Source organism: Lepidochelys olivacea (genome assembly GCF_965140295.1).
Source record: "Lepidochelys olivacea isolate rLepOli2 genome assembly, chromosome: 12".
In the NCBI taxonomy this organism is placed as follows: domain Eukaryota; kingdom Metazoa; phylum Chordata; order Testudines; family Cheloniidae; genus Lepidochelys; species Lepidochelys olivacea.
This window is the reverse complement of record NC_140422.1, coordinates 13,042,265-13,063,084: the sequence shown is the minus strand read 5'-3', so window position 1 is coordinate 13,063,084 and position 20,820 is coordinate 13,042,265. Positions and strand designations below refer to the sequence as shown.

The 20,820-nt window shown below is 39.2% G+C and overlaps 1 protein-coding gene and 1 long non-coding RNA gene across 7 annotated transcripts in view; one reads left to right on the top strand and one right to left on the bottom strand.

Moving 5' to 3' along the window:
- Positions 1 to 20,820, top strand: part of FTO (FTO alpha-ketoglutarate dependent dioxygenase) — a 326,168-nt gene that overhangs the window by 49,141 nt on the left and 256,207 nt on the right. For all 5 annotated transcript variants that reach the window (XM_084645025.1, XM_084645027.1, XM_084645024.1 and 2 more), the window contains exon 2: positions 16,913 to 16,990. In XM_084645025.1, coding sequence (XP_084501151.1) covers positions 16,913 to 16,990 — 78 coding nt within the window. The remainder of the gene's footprint in view (positions 1 to 16,912; positions 16,991 to 20,820) is intronic.
- The window catches only part of LOC311529224, a 45,000-nt gene continuing 39,919 nt past the window's right edge, over positions 15,740 to 20,820 (bottom strand). Inside the window, exon 3 of one of the 2 annotated variants that reach the window (XR_014713798.1) lies at positions 15,740 to 16,393. This is a non-coding gene — a long non-coding RNA (uncharacterized lncRNA). The remainder of the gene's footprint in view (positions 16,394 to 20,820) is intronic. The other variant, XR_014713799.1, reaches the window with a different exon arrangement.

Sequence of the window (20,820 nt, the reverse complement as noted above, 5' to 3'; positions counted from 1 at the left end):
ATCAGGCCCCAAGTGCCTGATTTCCTGCAAACCATCGGTTAGTATGCCATTGAAAAGCATTCATATGGAAATAAGTTATATGCACACTGTACATCTGTGTAGTTTAGAAAATACATAATCTCTGCAGTGATTGTCCTATTTCTTTAGAAGGTGCAGACACTTTGCAGAAGACCTGTTTTTATGGAACCATGGTCGTGAGTTTGTGGCCAAGTTACCATTCAAAGCCTTTTTTTGAGAACTGCACCACCAGTGAAGTCTGGGGCCAAAGGCACCTTTGATTTTAGAGACATTTCAGTTAGAATCTATTTCCATTAAAAAAAAAAAATAAAGTCCTTTTTTCAAGAACAACTTAATCACAAGTATTGAAGAGAGTAAGCAGCTGGGCTCCACTTCTGCAGCAGAGGCCCAACGAGACCTAACATGCTGGCTGTTTCCCAACTATCTCTTCTTCCCCCCCCCCCCACCCCCCACTCTTAAAGTAAAATGAGTCTGTTAATTTTGGGGCATTTTGCATAGTATCATCTCACAAGGCCCCTCAAAATCTTAGGCTAGCTATATGCATTGTGGAGTATTTGTGTTAGATGGGAATCAGTTATGTATGGGCAGGAGGAACCCCAAAAATGTACCATAGGCCTGCCCCAAAAGTGTTAAGAGTGGGTCTCTTCCTCCACACCCAATGTAATTTGATAATACATTGTTTTTAAGATGTTCAGTATAACACATCATAAATATTTCAACCGTCAACCCCAAAAATAAAATAAAATAAATGAGATAAATTATCAAGGGGTTCTGTCTGTGGAAAGCTGTGAAGTTCTACATGTTTTGCTAAAATTGTGGCACCTGGCTTTATAACCTTACTGGGCAAGTGAAATCCATGGAAAATAATTTCAAATTTACCTCAGAGAGAAAATGTCGAGAGCCAACAATTTTGTAATGCTGTGAAGATGTTCAAATACTATGTAATGGGCATGACAGTTACAGTATGTGAAATTTAATGCTCTGGCTGCTTATTGATCTCCCCTTTAGCTGATGGTGTGGGCACAAGCATGTGCACTTAGCACCTGCTGTTTATACATTAACACTATCTTTAGCTTTGTTATCCAGGGGACTTTGAAAATCACACTTCATATCAAACTGGGGTCCTTTAAAATGTGTAGATATTTCCTAAACTCATTTTATTTCATTTATTTTTGAGTGCGAGGTCTTTTAAATAATATGTAAGTCTCAGATGATTAAAAAAAATCTTTAGTGTTTTGTTTTTTAAACATACTCGTATTAGACTTCAGATCCTTTTGTTGTTGTTATCAGTCATAAAAACAGTCCTGGATTCTCAACTGAACTCAATATTTTCTGGGGGCTGCAGAGAAACTGGTTGCATCTCCCTAAATCTGGACCTTGTTCTAATAATTCTGCAATAATGGATGTTATCTGATTTCATCATATGGTAAAGCCTTTGGGCTAGTTGTAGTGGCTCATGTATGAGCCTGTAAAGTGGTGAGGGGGCACACAGAGCAACAAACAGCACAGGGTGCAGGCAGAATCCTGGTATTTGCCCTTCTTAAATGCGAAGTGCAGAGGGATATTAGTTTAGTCAGCAGAGCTAGTTACTCCAAACTCCAAAGCGGCATGGCTGTGGTCTTCTCATCCCCCCTTCCCAGTGGGTGGAGGTGCTGCATCTTGTAAGAGTCCACAGTTGATTGCACTCCCCCAGGGACCCAGAGGCATTTTTCTTTCCACTGTCCTCCACAGTCCAGATACCTGGCTGCTTCTGCTGTATGCTTCCACACAAGCTTCCACAGTGGCTGCTACAGCAATAGTATATCACTTAATAAATTTTTTATTACCATTATCATTTATTTGTATTGCAGTAGTATCCAGAGGTCAGTTATCAGGATCAAGGCCCCATTTTGTGAGGCAATGTAAAAACACATCGGCAGAGTTGGTTCCTGCTCTGAAGAACTTGCATTCTAGGATGAAAACCTAATTTTTGGCTTCTTTGAGATTCTTCTTGGTTTTCTTCAAAGGTTTGCCCTTCATTTTCTTAGAAAAGAACGTACAAATACCAGCTCAGAATTGAGGCCAAGTGCACTTTTAGTTAACCATCTCCAAACTTTAACACTAATCTCACTGTGTTGTTATGCACAAATTTATCAATGGAATGGGAATTCATCAGAGAAATTTTGTATTAGCATAACCCATCAGTGAGTCTGTGTTCCAAATTCCCCTCTGTGTCTGATCTGCAAAGGAGAGGAGTCTGTTATAACACCATCTAGAGACTCTGGCTCTTTGCTATAGCAACACATGGTTTTAGTTCTGGTGTGTCAGCAAGATGGTGGCTGTTGTATAAGAATGTGAGACCATCACAGATTGTGATGCCAAAAAGCATCCGTTGTTAAGTGTTAAGCCTTTAGCAAGCCTAAATCTGTATTAAAATTTTAATATATTCACTTAATTGAGCACCTCCTGCACACCCTGGCTTTTTGCTTAGGGAGCTCTCCTGCTGAAGACTAGGTTTTTCAAAAAGTGCAAGTATGCTTTTGCCTGTGCCAACATGCTTACATGCATGTGGAATTTGCACCTATTCCTGTCTGGGTGCAAATCAGAACATCCACTGGAGATGTGTGTACACTTTAAGAAATAACCTTGCTCAAGAGAAGAAGCCATTAAAAAAAAAAGTGAACTGCTTGATCAGTTGAAGAGACTAAATAATATTATATTATAATAATGTTTTGTCCATTTCTAGCACCGTCAGTCCAATGATCTCAAAGTGTTTTACAAACACTAATGTTGTCTTCACAGTGTCTTGTTAGGGAAATATCTCCCACCCACTCCCAGCATTTTACAGATGAGGAAAAACAGAGGCATAGAGGAGTTAAGTGACTTGCCTAAAGCCAGGTTTCAGAGTAACAGCCGTGTTAGTCTGTATTCGCAAAAAGAAAAGGAGTACTTGTGGCACCTTAGAGACTAACCAGTTTATTTGAGCATAAGCTTTCGTGAGCTACAGCTCACTTCATCGGATTCATACTATCTTCTACACTTTCCACAGTACGCATCCGATGAAGTGAGCTATAGCTCACAAAAGCTTATGCTCAGATAAATTGGTTAGTCTCTAAGGTGCCACAAGTACTCCTTTTCTTTTTGCCTAAAGTCAGTGTATGACAGCGACAGGAATAGAACTGTGATCCCCTAACTATCTACCTTTCGTCTTAACCACAACACCATCTTGTTTCCCACTTAAAATGGAGTAGAACTCTTTGTGGAATAAAAATACAAGAGGAAGAATTATAATTACGGTATTTTATCTTTATTTGATCTGTTTTTTTTTTTTAATTATTGCTTGGCATGTTCTGTGTTAAGACTGGTGCTTAGCATTTCACACCTATATTTAACACCTGGTCAAACACTATTTAGCTCTTTGGCATTGGCTGTTAAGAGGAATTTTTGCTACAATTATCTGGATTAAGTAGAAACCATTTCCATTTACTGTCATTAAGCTAATTTAGTTCCCGGGGAGATATCCTGATAACGCTCTGCCTAGTTAAGTGGTATATATTGTATTTAGTTTCTCAGCATCTGTTTGACTGTCTTTCAATGAAATGGTGGGAAGAAAGCCAAGCAAAAATAGTCCTTAGTCTTTGCTCTTTTCAGATCCTTCACAATTCACCAAAAAAAAAAAAAAAAAAAAAAAGCCATGTTCGTCCAAAAATATAAAAGCCCTCTCACCCTGAACGAACGTGTGCGCGCTCTCTCACACGCACACATACGAGTCTGAAGAACGATTAATAGATGTTGGAATCTCTATAAAGGTAGGTAATTAATTTTCCCAAAGCAAGAAGTTTGCTTGCTTTCCACCAGTGTAGAGCTGATCCAGTAACCAGTCTGTACCTGCTGAAGGTGGATGCCGAATGGTAAAGGGACCAAAAAATGGATGATGCTGTCAAGGTGCTTGCAGTGATGCCAACAGTTTATTGATAGGGTCTGCTGGGGTGGAGCTCAGGGGCATTCTATCAGCAAAAAGAGGCCATGTTTGAATGATTTATCATTTCAACTTCCTATTATAATTACTTAAAGTGCTAAATCATGTGTGACAAATCTAACACTCAACTGGGCAAGAAGATTGCCAGTCCCTTTTCATTAACAGCTACTGGCAAAAGAACAATGTTCCCTTAGGTTAAAACAACAATTAGAGGACCCTTAACATATCAAGTCAGGCCACTGAGAGGGGATACTGATAGCAGACATTTTTCACACATAGCTAAGCTGTTTCAATGCATAAATTAACTCTGAGTTCAGTTACATCAGTCAAGTATGTTGTGCATATGCATGACTGGGCTTTGTGTGTGTGTGTGTGTGAGAGAGAGAGAGAGAACACCAGAATGTGGGCCTGCTGATTTATGAGAAGGGGTAGAGAGCTTGGACTCAGTAAGCAAAGCCAAACAGTACCTTAGCAGGAAGGAATATCAGTCTTTAGACAGCTGCTCAGTTATAAATACTGGTATTAGAACAAAGATTTTTGTTTGAAATCCTATAGTCTGTATATTACTTTTTTTCCCTCCCTCTATGACCCAATCAGTTAATAAGGTCCTATATACTCCGTAATCTAACTAGTTTGTTTAATGGGACAGTAAAATGAACGATGATTACATAAACCAAAAAATATTTGGAAATGGAGTGCAATTTGGGAACTCAAGTTATGAACCATTAAGTATTTTTTAGATAACTCTAGATCATGAATTTTAATTCATATTAGTCTAGATGGAGTCATGTGGTTCTTGGCCTTAAGAACCGATAAAGCCTGTTTGACATATGATAGTGGGAGGGAAGGTGAGCTGTACTGCCCTAAGTACAGTGCAATTTGTGGTGTTATATCTGCCAGTATTTTTTGACAGATTAGATTATAGGAAGAAAGGTAGCACAGATAGTGTAACTGTTGGTTAATCTGATTATAATGAAAGAAAATTGAAAATATAACTGCATTTGAATCAAAATGGAAAAGAGAAGAAATTATCTGAAATTTTCTTTGTGATAATGCACTATATAGAAAAGTACAAACAGCAACAGTACATTTCTAGAATGCATTTTTTATTGTTAAAGATTCATTTCTGACTGAACTGGATTCAGTGAACCATTTGAATGATCTGTTACTATAAAGTTTTAATAGGTAACACCAACTAACCAGGTTAAAGAATCACTGTCACCTTGAAAATCATGCTTCTACCTGAAGTCTTTGTAACTACTATAATTGCAAATTACATCTAATATTATAAAAGGAAGATAGGAGAAGAAAACTTATTTTTAGTTTGCTTACTTTGTGCGATTTGATAGTATTTTGGGTATAATCAGTTTCACAGTTACAGTCAGTTTTTTCCTGTGCTAAAAGACTCATATTCAGGGGAGCAAAAAAAGCTGTTTTGTTTTTTCAGGAATTTTAAAATCTAGTTTCAGGATTTATTTTTTAAAATGCTGTTTATCAGAAACTGAGATTTTTTTTTAATTCAATTTGTCAGTATCCTGTAAATATAAAAAGAAAATCATACCTGCTTCTTTCAAGTTAGCACTGAACTTGTCCCAAATGGAACAGTGACTGTACTGTATTGTACAGTCTATGAGGTTACATGGGATTTTAAGCCATGAACCCAAGAGAGACTGTGATCCAAGAATGTGTTTGTCTGAGGTCTGATCTATTGGTAGTCTTTCCATTAACTTCAGTGGGGTTTGAATCAGGCCCCCAAAGGAGGAGTGAAAGGCAAATAACATTTTTGCCTGCACTTTTTGAAGATTCACTTTTCTCCATTATATCGCTAATTGTGTGAACTTGAGTAAGTTGCTAGACCTCTCTGTACTCATCTATGAAAATCTACATTTAACTTACTGTGCCTTATAAGGATAATGAGACAAAATTCATTACATTTTCTTCAGATCCATGGATGAAAATTGCTATATGCAGTGGGCCTGATTTTCTCTTGTCACAACAGTGTAAGTCAGAAATTGACTCAGTTGAATGCAGTAGAGCAGGGGTGGCCAACCTGTGGCTCCGGAGCCACATGCGGCTCTTCAGAAGTTAGTATGCGGCGCCTTGTATAGGGACCGACTCCGGGGCTGGAGCTACAGGTTCCAACTTTCCAACGGGCCGGGGGGTGCTCACTGCTTAACCCCTGGCTCTGCCACAGGCCCTGCCCACTCCATCCCTTCCCACCGCCTCCTCATTACCTGCTGTGCCCTCGCTCCTCCCCATCCCACCCAGAGCCTCCTTCACGCCACGAAACTGCTGATTGAGAGGTCGGGGAGAGAGGGAGGCGCTGATCGGCGGGGCTGCCAGTGGGCAGGAGGCGCTGGGAGCGGTGGGGGGAGGAGCTGATGGGGGGCTGTTGACATATTACTGTGGCTCTTTGGCAATGTACATTGGTAGATTCTGGCTCCTTCTCAGGCTCAGGTTGGCCACCCCTGCAGTAGAAAGAAAAGGAGCACTTTTGGCACCTTAGAGACTAACCAATTTATTTGAGCCTAAGCTTTTGTGAGCTATAGCTCACTTCATCGGATGCATGCAGTGTGAAAATACAAGTACTCCTTTTCTTTTTGTGAATACAGACTAACACTAACGGCTGCTACTCTGAACCCTGCAGTAGAGTTACAATGGTTTGAAACTGATGTAAGTGAGAAGCAAATAAGGCCCATTAATTGCAAAACATTTTTATTTATACACCTACAGTAACAATAAACATTTAATGAGAAGGGCTAGTGGACCTGCTGTGTGGGCCCAAAGAATAGTTTGGATTTTAGAAATGTTACTTTGGAAGAAGCAGCCAGATTTGGAGGCATCCTGCATATGAAAGGTGGGAGGAATGGAAGGAGTCAAACAGCTCCCGCTCTCCAGATTGCAGGCCTGAATGACAGAGGAGGGTTGTTTTGTCTTCAGATACAGAGAATGAGGAAGGCCTTTGGAGGAAAGATTAGAAGTTCAGGACTGTCCATGTTATATCTAAATTGACCGTGAGACTTCCACATCCAAGAGGAAATGTCTGAGGTACATGCCAAGATTCGGGATTATTTGAAGAGAAGTTGCTTAGGGGTGGGAAGGTAAACATACAGATGGTAGATGAAGCTGTTTAAGAAGATGACACCCATACTGAAATTGTAAAGGGAGGCGAGAAGGCCAAGCACAGAGCCAAGTGGGATTTCTATAGAAAACGGGAAAGGAAAGAGGACCCCGCAAAAAGAGTTGGTCAAGGCAATTAGAAAATGAAGACACATGGGTGATGTATACTGGGAACAAAACAAATAGGAGTTCATAAGATCTTAATGAGGAAAGGGGTTTTTTGAAGACTTTTTAGAATCCAGCTCCTGTCTTCAGCATAAGTGATTAAAGGAATCCATGTGCTCATATATCTACTGTATGGATCATTCTTAAGACTAATTGTTTTGCATTGCTAAGACTTGCCAGATTTCTGTAAGCCATCTGTTGAGAGTAATCACAGCAGAAGCTGAAAACTTTTCAGCTAACACAATGTCCATAATTACTGGGTCCAATGTTGATCACACATGAGTAAAGAGAGTGTATTAGCACAAAAGGATAGTTGGAGTGCATCTAACGTAAACATGGCCTTTGCAAAGATTTTGAATGTGTAGGCTATGTTCTATACAGATCAGACCTTTATTTTATATTACATGAGTAAAAACAAACTTCTTAAACTAATAAGATCTTTTATTGACAACTGTAACTTTAAATCCAATTAAAATATAAAAACAAATATCAAAGGTCAAGATCTGAGAACTTTTATGCCAAGTTTGAGGTTGGATTGAATTTTACAAATGATATATCAAACTGTGAAACCAGAAGTAGTTTTATAACCTCATATATTATGTTTTGTGTATAATTAGTGGACATCATCTATAATGGACTTCATCTTCAACTTAAAGATTTCCAGCTTTGCATGTGTATGGTACTGTTAAGTCCTCCCTTCTCCCCTCTTTCCTTTCCCCCCAACTAGACTGTTAACTGCAAGTAATAAGAACAGTTGTAGGTAATGGGGGCAAATGACATATCAGTACAAAACATCTTGGGGTTTTAGGCCTTATGTTTCAGGTTTTTAAAATGTTATTTTTTTAAAATGTAAGACATTTTTGGGTCAAATTTGAGAAAGACCTTGTAAAGTAAGGGAGCCTTTCTAGGGAGGGCTTGGCAGTGTATTAAAAAGTTTTTAAGTACTGCCCATATAACTATCCTATCTTCATTTTATAAATCCATCCAACCTGACAACATTTGAGCAGTGAGACTGTTTAGGTAACATATTCTGGTTTTATATATAATCTGAGGGAACATTCATATTCAACTGCAGCTTTAAAAGGGACTGATGGCTCCTCCTGTGGGAAGCACCAAAGGTGAGTGTGGGAGAGACACGTTTGAAAACTCAGAGGAGTTTGCTTCATGGAGTTGGGGCCGTCTTCCTCTCCAGGGGAGAGGCGTTTGCATTCTCAGGGTGGGGACACGGACACAGCCTACATCCCTCACAATTTCCAAGGCCCTATGGGAAGACAAAACACAAGGCTGACTAAGCAATGCCACCTCTGGGGATGGACTTTCCTTTCATGCTGATGACAGGCCCCCACCTCTCTCTGGTAGTACCTTCCATGGGATTTTTGCTTCTGTAGGTTCTCCTTCCCCCCATTCCCTCTCCTCAGTAACGCATCATTAAAGTCAATGAAACTTAAGGATGTACTTAAGTGTTTTGCTGAACTGGGGCCTAATTAATTCTTCTCTTCCCAGAGGAGTGTAAAACCTTGGGTTACCAACGTTCTGATTGATTGCAGAAAACTGAACGCCCCCTGCCCTACCCCTTCCCCAAGGCCCTGCACCCTGCTCACTTCTTCCCCATTCTCTCTGTCGCTTGCTCTCCCCTCCCTCGCTCACTTGCTCATTTTCACCAGGCTGGGGCAGAGGGTATGGGCTCTGGGGTGGGGCCAGGGATGAGTGGTTTGGGGTGTAGGAGGGGGCTCCGGGCTGGGGCAGAGAGGTTTGGAATATAGAAGGAAGCTCAGGGCCGGGGCAGGCAGTTGGTGCGCAGGAGGGGTTCCAGGGTGCAGGCTCCAGGTGACGCGTATTTGAGGTGGCATCTGGAAATGATGACATGTCAACTGGCGCCTAGGTGCAGGGATAGCCAGGCTGGCTCCACGTGCTGCCCTCGCCTGCAGGCACTACCCCCACAGCTCCCATTGGCCACAGTTCCCAGCCAGTGGGAGCTGCGGAGCCAGTGCTGGGGGCGGGGGCAGCACCTGGAGCCCCCGTGGCCACCCCTGCACTTAGGAGCCGGACATGCTGGCCACTTCTGGAAGCCACATGGAGCCAGGGCAGGAAGGGAGCCTGCTGCGCTGCCAACCAGACTTTTAACAGCCGTGTCAGCAGTGCTGAGCGGAGCCACCATGGTCCCTTTTTGACTGGGCATTCCAGTAGAAAACCAGATGACTGGCAACTCTAGTAAAACACACAGATAGCAGTTAATACAGCTGTGTCTCACTGCCCCTCTAACTGCTTCATTATGACCTCAGAATGCATGGAATTCACACCAAGGGATTTCTGTGGGCTCTCAAAATGGGGAACATGCCAACGGTTGTTGTGTTTTCCCATTTGCGCTTTCTGCTGCAGTCCAACACTTGCCTGTTCCCATGTGCCTAAGGAAAAGGGAGATTCAGGCAGTCAGGTGAGAAACTCTGTCTGGATTAAATTCTCATCTCTCTTATCTCTGTCTTTCCCTATTTTAAGGTCATGACATCTTGGGGGAATATGTTTAGGAGTATCTCATCTCTTCATTTAAAAAAATGAATAATCCAAATAAAATTTAGGCAGCAGTTAGATTACGGACTGAAGGTCATTATAACATGAGTTAGGTTGTGATTTAGAAAATTAAATTAATTTACAAGTATGGATGAATCTGAATATGCAGAATTGTTACTTTGCAATTAGTAGTATTTACTTTCTATCAGACAAGTCAAAACAAGCACATTTTCAATAGTTACAGATTTGAAAGAGTAAACTAAAAGGACTTAAAGTACACACGCCTCAATGACATTAAACATGAACTAATGACATTACAATCAAAACTCATTATAATAATCAGTACCTATGTCAAGAAACCTTCATAAGAAAATGGGACTTTAATTTATCTAACAACAGAGTCTTGGAAAGTTACCAAACTAACTGGAATGCTTCTTTCAAAATATTTATTAAATAAATGTTGGACTAAGCTGTCAGTTTGTGATTCTGCCCTTGGTAAGAGGCAGTGCATTTGTTTCGCTGCTTCTGGAGCAACCCAGGAGTGAGATTGTGACTTGGGGAGTCACAAGATCACCTACATCCTATGCTCTGAGGAGGTGGTACATTGCAACAGATCTGTGCTTGTCACAGTGTCTGTTCCCCAAAGCACTGCCATAGTTATACTGCTAGGACTGTTGGGGTATGGAGTCAAGACTCCATCCTCTCTTGCCACGTTCCACCCACCTGTGCAAAGGTGGGGACATAGAGGCTTTATTGAGCATCCATTCTCCCTGTGCGGAAGTGGCAACAATCTAGTCTTACACCCCCTCTTGCTGCCTTGTGTTGACATGCAGGATGGGCCATGGTCTGGCCCTTTATGCAATTTCAAAATACCTTTTAATCACCTGTACAGAAAATAAATAGCTTATGTTCATGGGTTGGTATCCATACTCTAGAATTATTCATAGTTTAATTGTGTAGGAGGCTCCTATTCCCATACAGCATATATGAAAAAAACCATCAAAGATTTATGCAAGATTTTATGTGAAAATAACAGAGAACAGGATGATGAACGGTTAAGAATATGTGACAAGAGGATTAATATGGTACTTGGGTCACTTCATTATTTTTGTAACATCTGCCTAAATGCTTTTTTCTTCTGAGATGTGACAGATCTTTGCTTTATTCTGCATGCTTCCAATCATATGTTGAGAATAGGCAGGTGTGTGCTTGGACTGAAGGAAAGGGTTTGATGTGCGGATTTCAGAGTGCGGATTTTTTTTTTTTTTAAGTCCTGAGAATTCCCTTTTCTGAAGGATGAGCATAACTTTCTGTAGACAGCAGCTTCTGCTACAGTTCACCCAGGCAAACAGCCCTTTGCTCTCAGTAGAGGACCAAGAATAAGCTGCCTGCTTCATTGGTACTTGTTCAGTGGGTTCATTGTCACCTCCTCACCTGCAATATCTCAGTTTGCATAGTCAGTGTTTGCAGGAGCCTTCTGCTACTGTCAGTGCTCCCAACCAGCCTGGGGTAAGTAAATCACCTTCCTTTATCTAGTCTTAAACTAGTGCACCTGAGAGAGGATGACAACTGCCAAGCAGACAGGCATCATTGGCTTTACTCACCTATGTACAGATAGGTGGATGTCTTTTCTTACTCCTTTGCCTTTATTCCTTTGCAATTTTCTGAGCAGGATCAACAGGGACTTTTTTGTTGCATTCAATCAGTCTTCTGTCTCCTCCTTTACTTGCAGTGTTGGATGTATTGGTGTATTCTCCAATTTAAGACCAATAGTGGCCCTTTACTCATCTCAGGCCTCCATTTCTCTCAAAGGTCACCTGCACATCAAAGAGAGAAAAATCCAAATGCTTTTCTGAATGATTCATATGATGAGAGTGACCTCTCAGTCCAGGGGTACGTTGCTCTGCAGATCCTGCTCAGAGAACAGTGAGGAGGGTATTGGTGGAAGGACAATCCACTTTCTCACTCATGCTTATATAGGGCTTATCTACACTTACTGGAGGATCGACGCTGTGGTGAAGACCCGCTAAATTGACCGCCAATTGCTCTCCCATAGACTACTGTACTCCACCGGATCGAGAAAAGTAAGGGGAGTTGGCGGGAGAGCGTTTCCAGTCAACATTGCATAGTGTAGACTCTGCGGTATTAACGTAACTCAAATTGCATAACTTAGATCGACTTTCATGCATAGAGTAGACAAGGCCTCAGCATCTTAGGCCTTGTCTACACTAAAGGGAAAAGATTTAAGCTATGCAGTGAGTTACGTGAATAGTGTAACTCAAATCGACATAGCTTAGATCTACTTACCACGGGGTCCACATTATGCGACGTCAACGGGTCTTCACTAAATTTACCGCTAATGTATCGATCATCACAGCGTTGATCCTCCAGTAAGTGTAGACAAGCCCTTAGTTTGTTTAAACTTTATCTCCTATATTTTCAAAATGTTACATGGGATTTTGGCTGCGTGACTCATTTAAGGTCAAAGGTTGGTACATCGCTATAAATCAGTAGTTCTTAACATTTAGAAGGAATAGTTATTTGTAGACTATGTTTTGGAAGTGTCTGGCTGACTTATTACATGTGTATGTGGTCTTGCTTCATGTCCAGAGAGATTACTTGGTGTAGTGAAGCTGATCTTTTTTCCTCTAGCAACATCCTGCATATGTGAGAAATGCATGGCAGGAGAATGCCCAGGGCTATCTTTAACTCACGCACCAGATTTTGGTAGGTTTTTTTGTAAACTGATCACTCTTTGGAGTTAGTTTGGGTCACTCAGTTTGGTCACATTAATCCTGTTTCAAGCAGTGCCCACCCATTTCTGTGGTTGTATATCTTCCTCTTGTAACTGTCAACAAATTTGATAGCTGTGATTTCTACAAGAGCATGGTAACAATTTAATGTCAATTATTTGTAATAGCCAAGTATTTCACTTCTGTTATTTAACTTATTCCAAAGTGGAGATATCTGTTGTACTCAGCACTTAGATGCAAAGATGATAGGCACCTTTAAAATTACATTTGAGAGTGACAGAAGAAAGAGCCTTAATGATGCGGCATGGTTCTTTTCTCCTAATTATTTGAGAACACCCTAATCCAAATTTACATTCTCCATTAAGAGGCAAATCTTGCTTGCCTTGATGTCATTGAGACTATTTGTGTGAGAAAAATATCATCTCTTCAATGAATGATACATACATCATATGGTACATTGCAAAATTTAACTTGTGCTTTTTTCATTTCTAAAGATACTTTATGGTTCAGAAATTCTTGTAACATCATATGTCTAAATATGATCTACAGTACATGTTCATACCAACGTCTTGGTCTGTAACTTGGAGGTACTTTCAAATCTTCTGGCTTTCCTGTATGATGGTGTTTGCACAGGTGGGGAATTTTCATTTGAAAAACTAGGCGTGCTTAGTTTTAATAGCACATACACTGAATAGGGTCCTTATGTGTTGTGTCGTTTTACAAGTAAGAGAAAAGGAAATCTATTTGGAAATGGTATTGATGCCCTGCATGATGATACATCAGGCAGATACTTTTTGCACAGCCATGCTGCCTGGCTGGAGAACGTCACTAAGTGTTCCCCCTTGAACTGCTTAATTGGTAAACAGTTAACCAGGCATATAATATTTCAGAATGTAAATTCAGGCAGTGCACTTTTGCTGCACCTTCATTACACTTCCTGATTGTGTAACAGACAGGCATTTCTCTGCATCAGTTACTGTTCCTGCTGTCAACAAATAAGACGTAGTTACGGAGATAGATTCCACATCTCATCATGTAATTTACTGTATCTTAGCAACAGCTACTGGTACATTAATTCCTTGTTAGTAAAGCGATATAGACATACAAAAATTTCATGGAGAAAGTTGCACAAAACCACGGTCCTCTATCGTTGAAGCTAACAGAGAGCTCACTTAACTGAGGGTAGCACATTCCTTATACTCACTATGAGACAGTCACTAAGAACACTCACATGTGTGCATAATGCCAGTTTATTACAAATGTTAGAGTTGGGTTTAGAAAGCAGGTGTTCCTGGCTTCCAATCCTGTACTCAGCTCCACACCTAAATAATGTCGCTTAACAGTCACAGCAATCCGTGAAATGTATTTACACAGAGATCCACTCCTATTTCAGAAGACAGAGGAGCAGGCGTATGTAGATTTCCAGAGCAGTGCAAGTGTAGTAGCACTGATGATGATGCATCTAAGCAAGACATAATCCCCACATGTCAACAGACAGTCTCAGTATAAAAGCCAATTGGAAGAAACACACAGAGATTTTATTTGAAACCAGATATCAATATTCTGTTTCTAAGGTCTTGTTAATTACAAAGAATTTTAAAATATAGGAATCCGATGTAGAAAAAAGGTCTCTTTAAGCTACTAAGTAATGGATAATGTTACATTTTAAAAAGATCTTTCCACCTTTTCTGCACCTCCTGAAGTTGCTGTAAATACACCACTTATGTAACAGTCCTTATACTTCGTCTACAGCCAGCTGGTATAGCTGGGTCTTTGATTTTTCTCTTTTTTTTTTATATTTTGGAGGAATTTGTGAGTAGCTTGATGTATTTGACATCTATGAGACATCTTCTTGTATATGAGAAGAGCAGTGTGTTATGCCACCCAGCTGTGTGCATTTGTCTATACCTCAAGCTGAGGAGCAGCACTTAGCCAGATCTGACAATCAAGTGTGAGCTAGTACTACCCACACTCAAGAGTACATTGTAATGTTGTGTGCTTTTGCCAAGAGCTTGGCATTTGACAAAAAAATTGTCAGTTGTGTTTCTCCTCCTCTGTCTGCTAGCCTTGAGTTTTGTTTAGTTTAATATACTTTTATTGTATGTTTCAAAATCAGCAAAGGCAGCCTACTGTTTTCAATGTAATAAATAATGTTAACATAAAAGTCATACAATGTTTTTTGTAACATAAAAGAATGACTGTTTGGGAATATGCAGTACGCTAACATGTCTGCCAACTTAATCTAAAGTTACATTCGGCTTGGTTTCACCAATGACTCATAGTCAGTTTATAAAGTGTCCCCAAAGAAAACTATAGACTGAGAGATCAGAGTACATTTCTAGTTTGTAAATGTCAATGCTGTTCTTGTCAGTCTAGTTAGGATCAGTGGATGTCAGTCAGTGAGTGGTGATATTATTCGTCTGTGCTACCTGCTCTTGGTTCAGACTGACTGACGGACCAATCTGATAACCATAATACTTCAGTGTTCCCCTCCACAAGTGAAGCATACATTTTATTTGCCTTATGCTATAACCTGAGGACAATAATAGTGAAAATTTGAATTTGTTCTTTTATACCCTAGCATTGCATTTGTGTTCTTAATAGTTTATCTTGTTTTGTCTTTATTTTCATTATAAGATCAGAGATTGGTCTGTGTAATACTTTCATTCTTCTCGGATGCAAACACCAGGATGGGGAGGATCAGTTTAGGATAGCACATGGGACACATTAACCAGGAGCAATGGGATGTGATTATAAAAAGGAAAATTTAGTGACTATCAAGTAAATCTTCTTGACAAAGAAACCTTGTAGCCTGTGAAATATTCTAAGCAGGAAATAGTGAAAGCCAGATTAAGACTAGAGAAAGAACTGTAGGTGTGTAGGGAATAACCTTGCAGTGGCAGAGGTGAATTAGAAAGTATAACTACTAATTTTGATTTTTTTAAATTTGATTTGAGCTTGTTGATTTGTTTCCGTTTTAAAATTGTTATAAAATGTATTATGTTTCTGATTTCACACACGTGAACATTTTTAATATGCAAAAAAAATTAAATATTTCTCATAGTTGTGTTTTATATGGTGGAAAATATTTAAAGAAGAAATATATTAAGGATTTGAAGCCACTTGTATTCAAATGCTATGGCTAACTTTTAGCCTCTTGTGGCATTTAACTGCTGTTTAGTATCATCATTTTTATTAATTATTTGTTAATGACCAGTGATATGCTCAGAACTGCACAAGAGAGACACAGATGAGATGCACTAGGAGAGGCAAAGGAAATATTGACCAGGAATGTTGAGCAGAATCTTATACTTTCTCAATATTCTCCTCTTATATCAGGTTCAGGCAGAGATGGAATTTGATTGATGTGGCAGAATGTGCATGGGCCTGTCATGGTGTAAAAATTATTGCTTCAAAAACCTCTATGGCTAATGCCAAACTCTCTCTCTCTCATGGTCTATGGTATTAACTCCATAATAAACACACACAGTATCAGCTATCTATTTTATTAAGACACACATGCAGGAAAATTATGGATTATAGACCTGCTTTTCTTAATCGTTTTCTTAAAAGATAGGACTATTAAGTGGATTACAACCAAAACATTCTCATTTTACTCAGAAAGCTGTTAGTTCTGTCAAATTAATTGCCCCAGCCACTCAGAAAAAAACAAAGATAAAAGAAAAAACATGAGATGGAAAAAGGAGGGGAAGCTCTTCTTTATAGTCAGGTGGTGGATGACTATTAGCTTCAGATTGGAGTTGTTATTTCCTTGGGCAGGCATATTTCCTGGTCCACATTGAAGTCAGGTTGGAAGATTGGATTGGAGACAAGGTAAAGAGGACGAAGTTTCCTTTTCTTTTCTGGTTGGCTGGAATAAACAGACACTATATGAGACACATAGTCTAAAACAAAATTCAGGATTGTTTAGAGTATGTTATTAAACCACAGCCTGGGGTACACTAGGCTTTACACCCACTACACCTAGAATTTGAAGGAGAAAAAGAAAAGCAAAGAAATAAACAAGATCCAGCATTTAAATCAGGCAAAGTTCTGCAGAATCTTGAAGGATGAGTATACTTTTTCAGTGTGTAAGGGAGGTTCTCCTAAGGACGAACTGAGGATACCAAAAAGTACTGTACTTAATCCTCTGAAATTACTAAACTGAAATTGGGGAAACTCAATTAAGTGGACAAACCTCAATTAAGATGAGGTTGCATCTACTTCTCCTTGTTTAAGATGTGTTTTCTTAAATTTTGGCTCGTGAAACAATACTAACTTTTTACATTTTTTTAAAATTCCTAATGCAACTAGTTTATTATTTAACTGCTATTTGCTTCTTTGACTAATTTCATGTCATACTTTTTTAAAAAAAAAAAAAAACAAACAGAAACAGAAGCTTCTTGAAGAACTTGGAGAGAGTTGGCTTCCATATCTGACACCTAGAGATGCCGAATTCCACCAACTGGTATTGTATCTTATTTTTAACCTTATTTGTAGTAAACTTGATTGAGCATTCTTATCAAATAGCAAACCAGTCTTTATTTATTGGTGCACTATTAGAGCTGACAAGACTAAAATGTCACTTCTTCTAATTCCTTTCTGAGGACTAGCATAGGTGAGGTCCTGGTGTATGTAGCGTTTGCAGAGCTGCACTCAGTGGAGAGTGAAATCCTTCAGCACTCAGGACAGAGCAGAATCAGGAACCTTGGTGTGAACTCCTTCTGAAGCCAATGGGAGTTTTGCCATTGACTTCAACAGGACTAAGATTTTACCTTTTGATCTTTAGTTCACACCTGTAAATGGTAGCTCTAAAAGTCTCCTTTTTAATCTTTGTTTAAAGTAAAAGCTCACATAACATATAAAGAACTTTCTATTTTTGTGTTTTCTTGCAATTTGTGGTCAAGTGAATTGTATGACATTGATTTGCAATATCTCATGCTTGACTGGAGTAAAAAGAGCACAGGGAGTCACTGTTCTATCAGAGGTCTTCATGATTTAAACCATCTAGAGAACATGTTCTATAGACTGGATTTGGCAAAGATGAAGAGTCTTTAAAAGTGAGATTTAGAGTATGTTTATGCTTATAATTCTAGTCACAAACAATACACAATGGTTAAGACCTGGCATAGGACCTGAACTACAAAAGCCAGAATGCATGCCTCAAATGAAATTTAAGGAAAGCTAAAACAGGCCCAATAGTCACATAACTAAACCAAACTAGTATACAGAGGCATAGCATTAAAGAACTAGAAGAATACTGCTACATGCATCTTAGACCTTTCTCAGGTCAAATTGAAAACATGTGGAAAGAATTTTAAGTTCAGTAAAACGAGGTTGGAACACATTCAGTAAGATGAAAGACATAAAAAGGAATCTCTTACTTAGCCTGAACTACTAAAGCAAGAGTTCCTACATTACAGCCGTGTCAACTTTCTTGTATTGACATGTGGCTCAAAGATGCCTATAGTAGCAAAAAAACAGCCTTGGTCTTGTGCAGCGGGAAGGAAGGGTATTTTTTTGCAGGAGCTCATGGACAAGAAGAATTTTAAGATGGCAGCTTTCCACATTGCAGAGAAGAAGGGTGATCTGGGTTCAACTCCTGGCTCAGTTTTACAGACTTCCTGTGTGATCTTGGGCAAGTCACTTGATCTTTCTGTGCCTTACTCTCCATCTGTAAAAAAGGGATGATTAATATTTCCTTTCTGCTCTCCTTTGTTTTTCTCATCTGTTTTGAGGCCTTTGGGGCTTTTGCTGTCTTTTTACATATTTGTAAAGTGCCTAGCACAATGGGACAGAGATTCTATTGGAGCCTGTACTGTAATAGAAATAATAAATAGTAGTAAAACACATGGTGGACAAACGTGCTACCAACAAAAAAAAGCACTATCATGAAGCGCTTTTCTTGTCAGCGTCCTTCTCCCAAATCAAATGAAAACAGCAAACAGACTTCCTTTCCAGGGTCTCACCAATGTTCAGTAAAAGTTCTTGCTCCTTTTAGTTCTTGTCCGACCCAATCACCATTTTCTCCTTCCTTGATCCTGTTACATCTCCTACCGTCTGTTTCCATTTCCTTTGTATACCAGCATCTGGGCCTGATAGCTTGAGCCTAGCTGTGTGTCCTCCACACTTCCTAGCCCATCCCTGCAGAGGTGACAGGGAAAGACATGGTTGAGCAGAGGCTGCCAAGTGGAGTCTCTCAGCATCCATACAGGTAGAAGGGCTTTGGGAAGATGATAAGCAATCAAATTAGACCAAATTAAAGTAATTAGTGATATTGAAAAGATCAAGGATCTTACATAAAGCCTATTGAAGTCAACTGAAAGTCTCCCATTGACATCTGTGGGCGTTGGATCCAGAACCAAATGGATAGAACTGATTGCCAGAAGGTGAGATAACAACTGAAATTTTATAGCCTTGAAAGGATTGAGTAAGTTTGCAAGGTCTGTACATAAAATATGCCTCCTGTTTAGTTTATGTGCAGACATGTGCATTTGCATATATATGTGGTATTGATAAACATCAAACACCTTTCATTCAATAACCATGATAGGAATTTTAAAATCTTTCTTACTTAAATAGCCGCTGTGGATGTCCCAAAGTTCCACTCTTACCACTAATATTATTTCCGTAGTACCTACATGTACTTAAAATTGGAAAAAAGTGAGACTATAGAAAATAACAAAATGCATAATGATGTACTGTAGATTAGTCTGTATGGCTTTCCTTGTTTTGTCTTATTTAAGAATCCCCCACTTGTGAGCAATGTAGTTTGAACAAAATGATGTTGGGAGGGTTAGGCAGAATATCATTCAAAAGCTGCTACATGCCTACAGGCATGAAGATATACTCTGAGCACAGTCCTGAAGTCCCTACTTAAAAAGTACTTCCATTGCACTCCCTTTTCAATGGGCATTTTTTCCGATCAGGGATTTTAGAATGGAACCACAAACTGCACCCAGAACAATGTCCCTTTTAGAAATCAAATAGTGAATAGCATCTGAGAAAAACACTAGAAAAAAATCATTGTAATAAATCCCAAATGTCTTCAATGAAACATAACATGTCATGATGTGAAATATAAGTGCCAACTTGCTTATCGGGGGACCTCTTCACTGGTTTGCAGCTTTATTCAGGTGCTTGAGTGGTGGGGTTATCCTGTGTCTTGAAAACAAATTGTGTGTTAGACACCACAACATGGCTGATTTTTAAATTCTGCTTATGTAATACACATATGAAAAATTAAGCACAGAATGTTCATGTTCATTCTTGAAGTTATCAGTGACATAACTACTTCTAGCAGTGTCAATACGAACTGACCTTTAACACCTGCTGTCAGAGTTACAGCAAACAGGACGTGATTCTTTTCAACCAACATGGTGGCTTTCAATATTAATTCAGTGTTTACCCTGTTTTCTGATGCTTTAATGCTTTCCTTGTGCAGGACATAGAATGACGGCTGGTTGGAGATTTAAAGAATACCAAACAATATTTTGAGATGATATGTTTAAAATGTGTTTCCACTCCCTGTTTTCTTCTGAGATACCACTGTATGCTTCTTAGGGTAGAACTCTAAAGACACAATGTAAGAAATATTGATAAAATAGTTCTTAAGCATGTAATTTTAGTGCACAAGCCAAAGGTAACATGCTTCTGATTTGGCTGACGTTGAAATGTGGAACACATTACCTCCATGTCCTAAAAGGAGAGTGAAATATTGTTGCATTTGAGTAAGCTGTGCATCTTCATCTCAGATGTGTATTTTCAGACTTCTAATTTCTTTGTAGCATCTTGTTTGATTCTGTCCTCTTTATTTCTTTGCTTGAAACTTTACTTGTGCGATTCATGTAACAACTTCAGTAGATTAATGGTGTTTTTAAAACTGTATTAAAATATACAGTGCCTTCCTAAATTTGTCATGATGATGCATATGATTTGGCTATTGATTAATATGAAAGTCTAATTTTGGCCTCTCATGTTAAAGTTGTGCAAAAAAATTTAGCAGTGATGCTACACAAGAACTACTAAAGCATTATATTTATTCCTTAAGTATTACTTTCTGCAGAACCTTATATACCTGTGCACAATGAGATCAGATTCTGTGGCAAGAACTAAATACTGCAACAAGCACCCCTAGATTCTGTAGTAGCATTAAATATTTTATCTCCATGAAATAGCCTTCATTCCCATCCTCATGTTCTCAAACACACACACGAATATGGCTCAGAGTTGAAAATACTCATTGACATAAAATTCCTCAATAATTATTTTCAGTAATGATTATTATTAATGATGTTT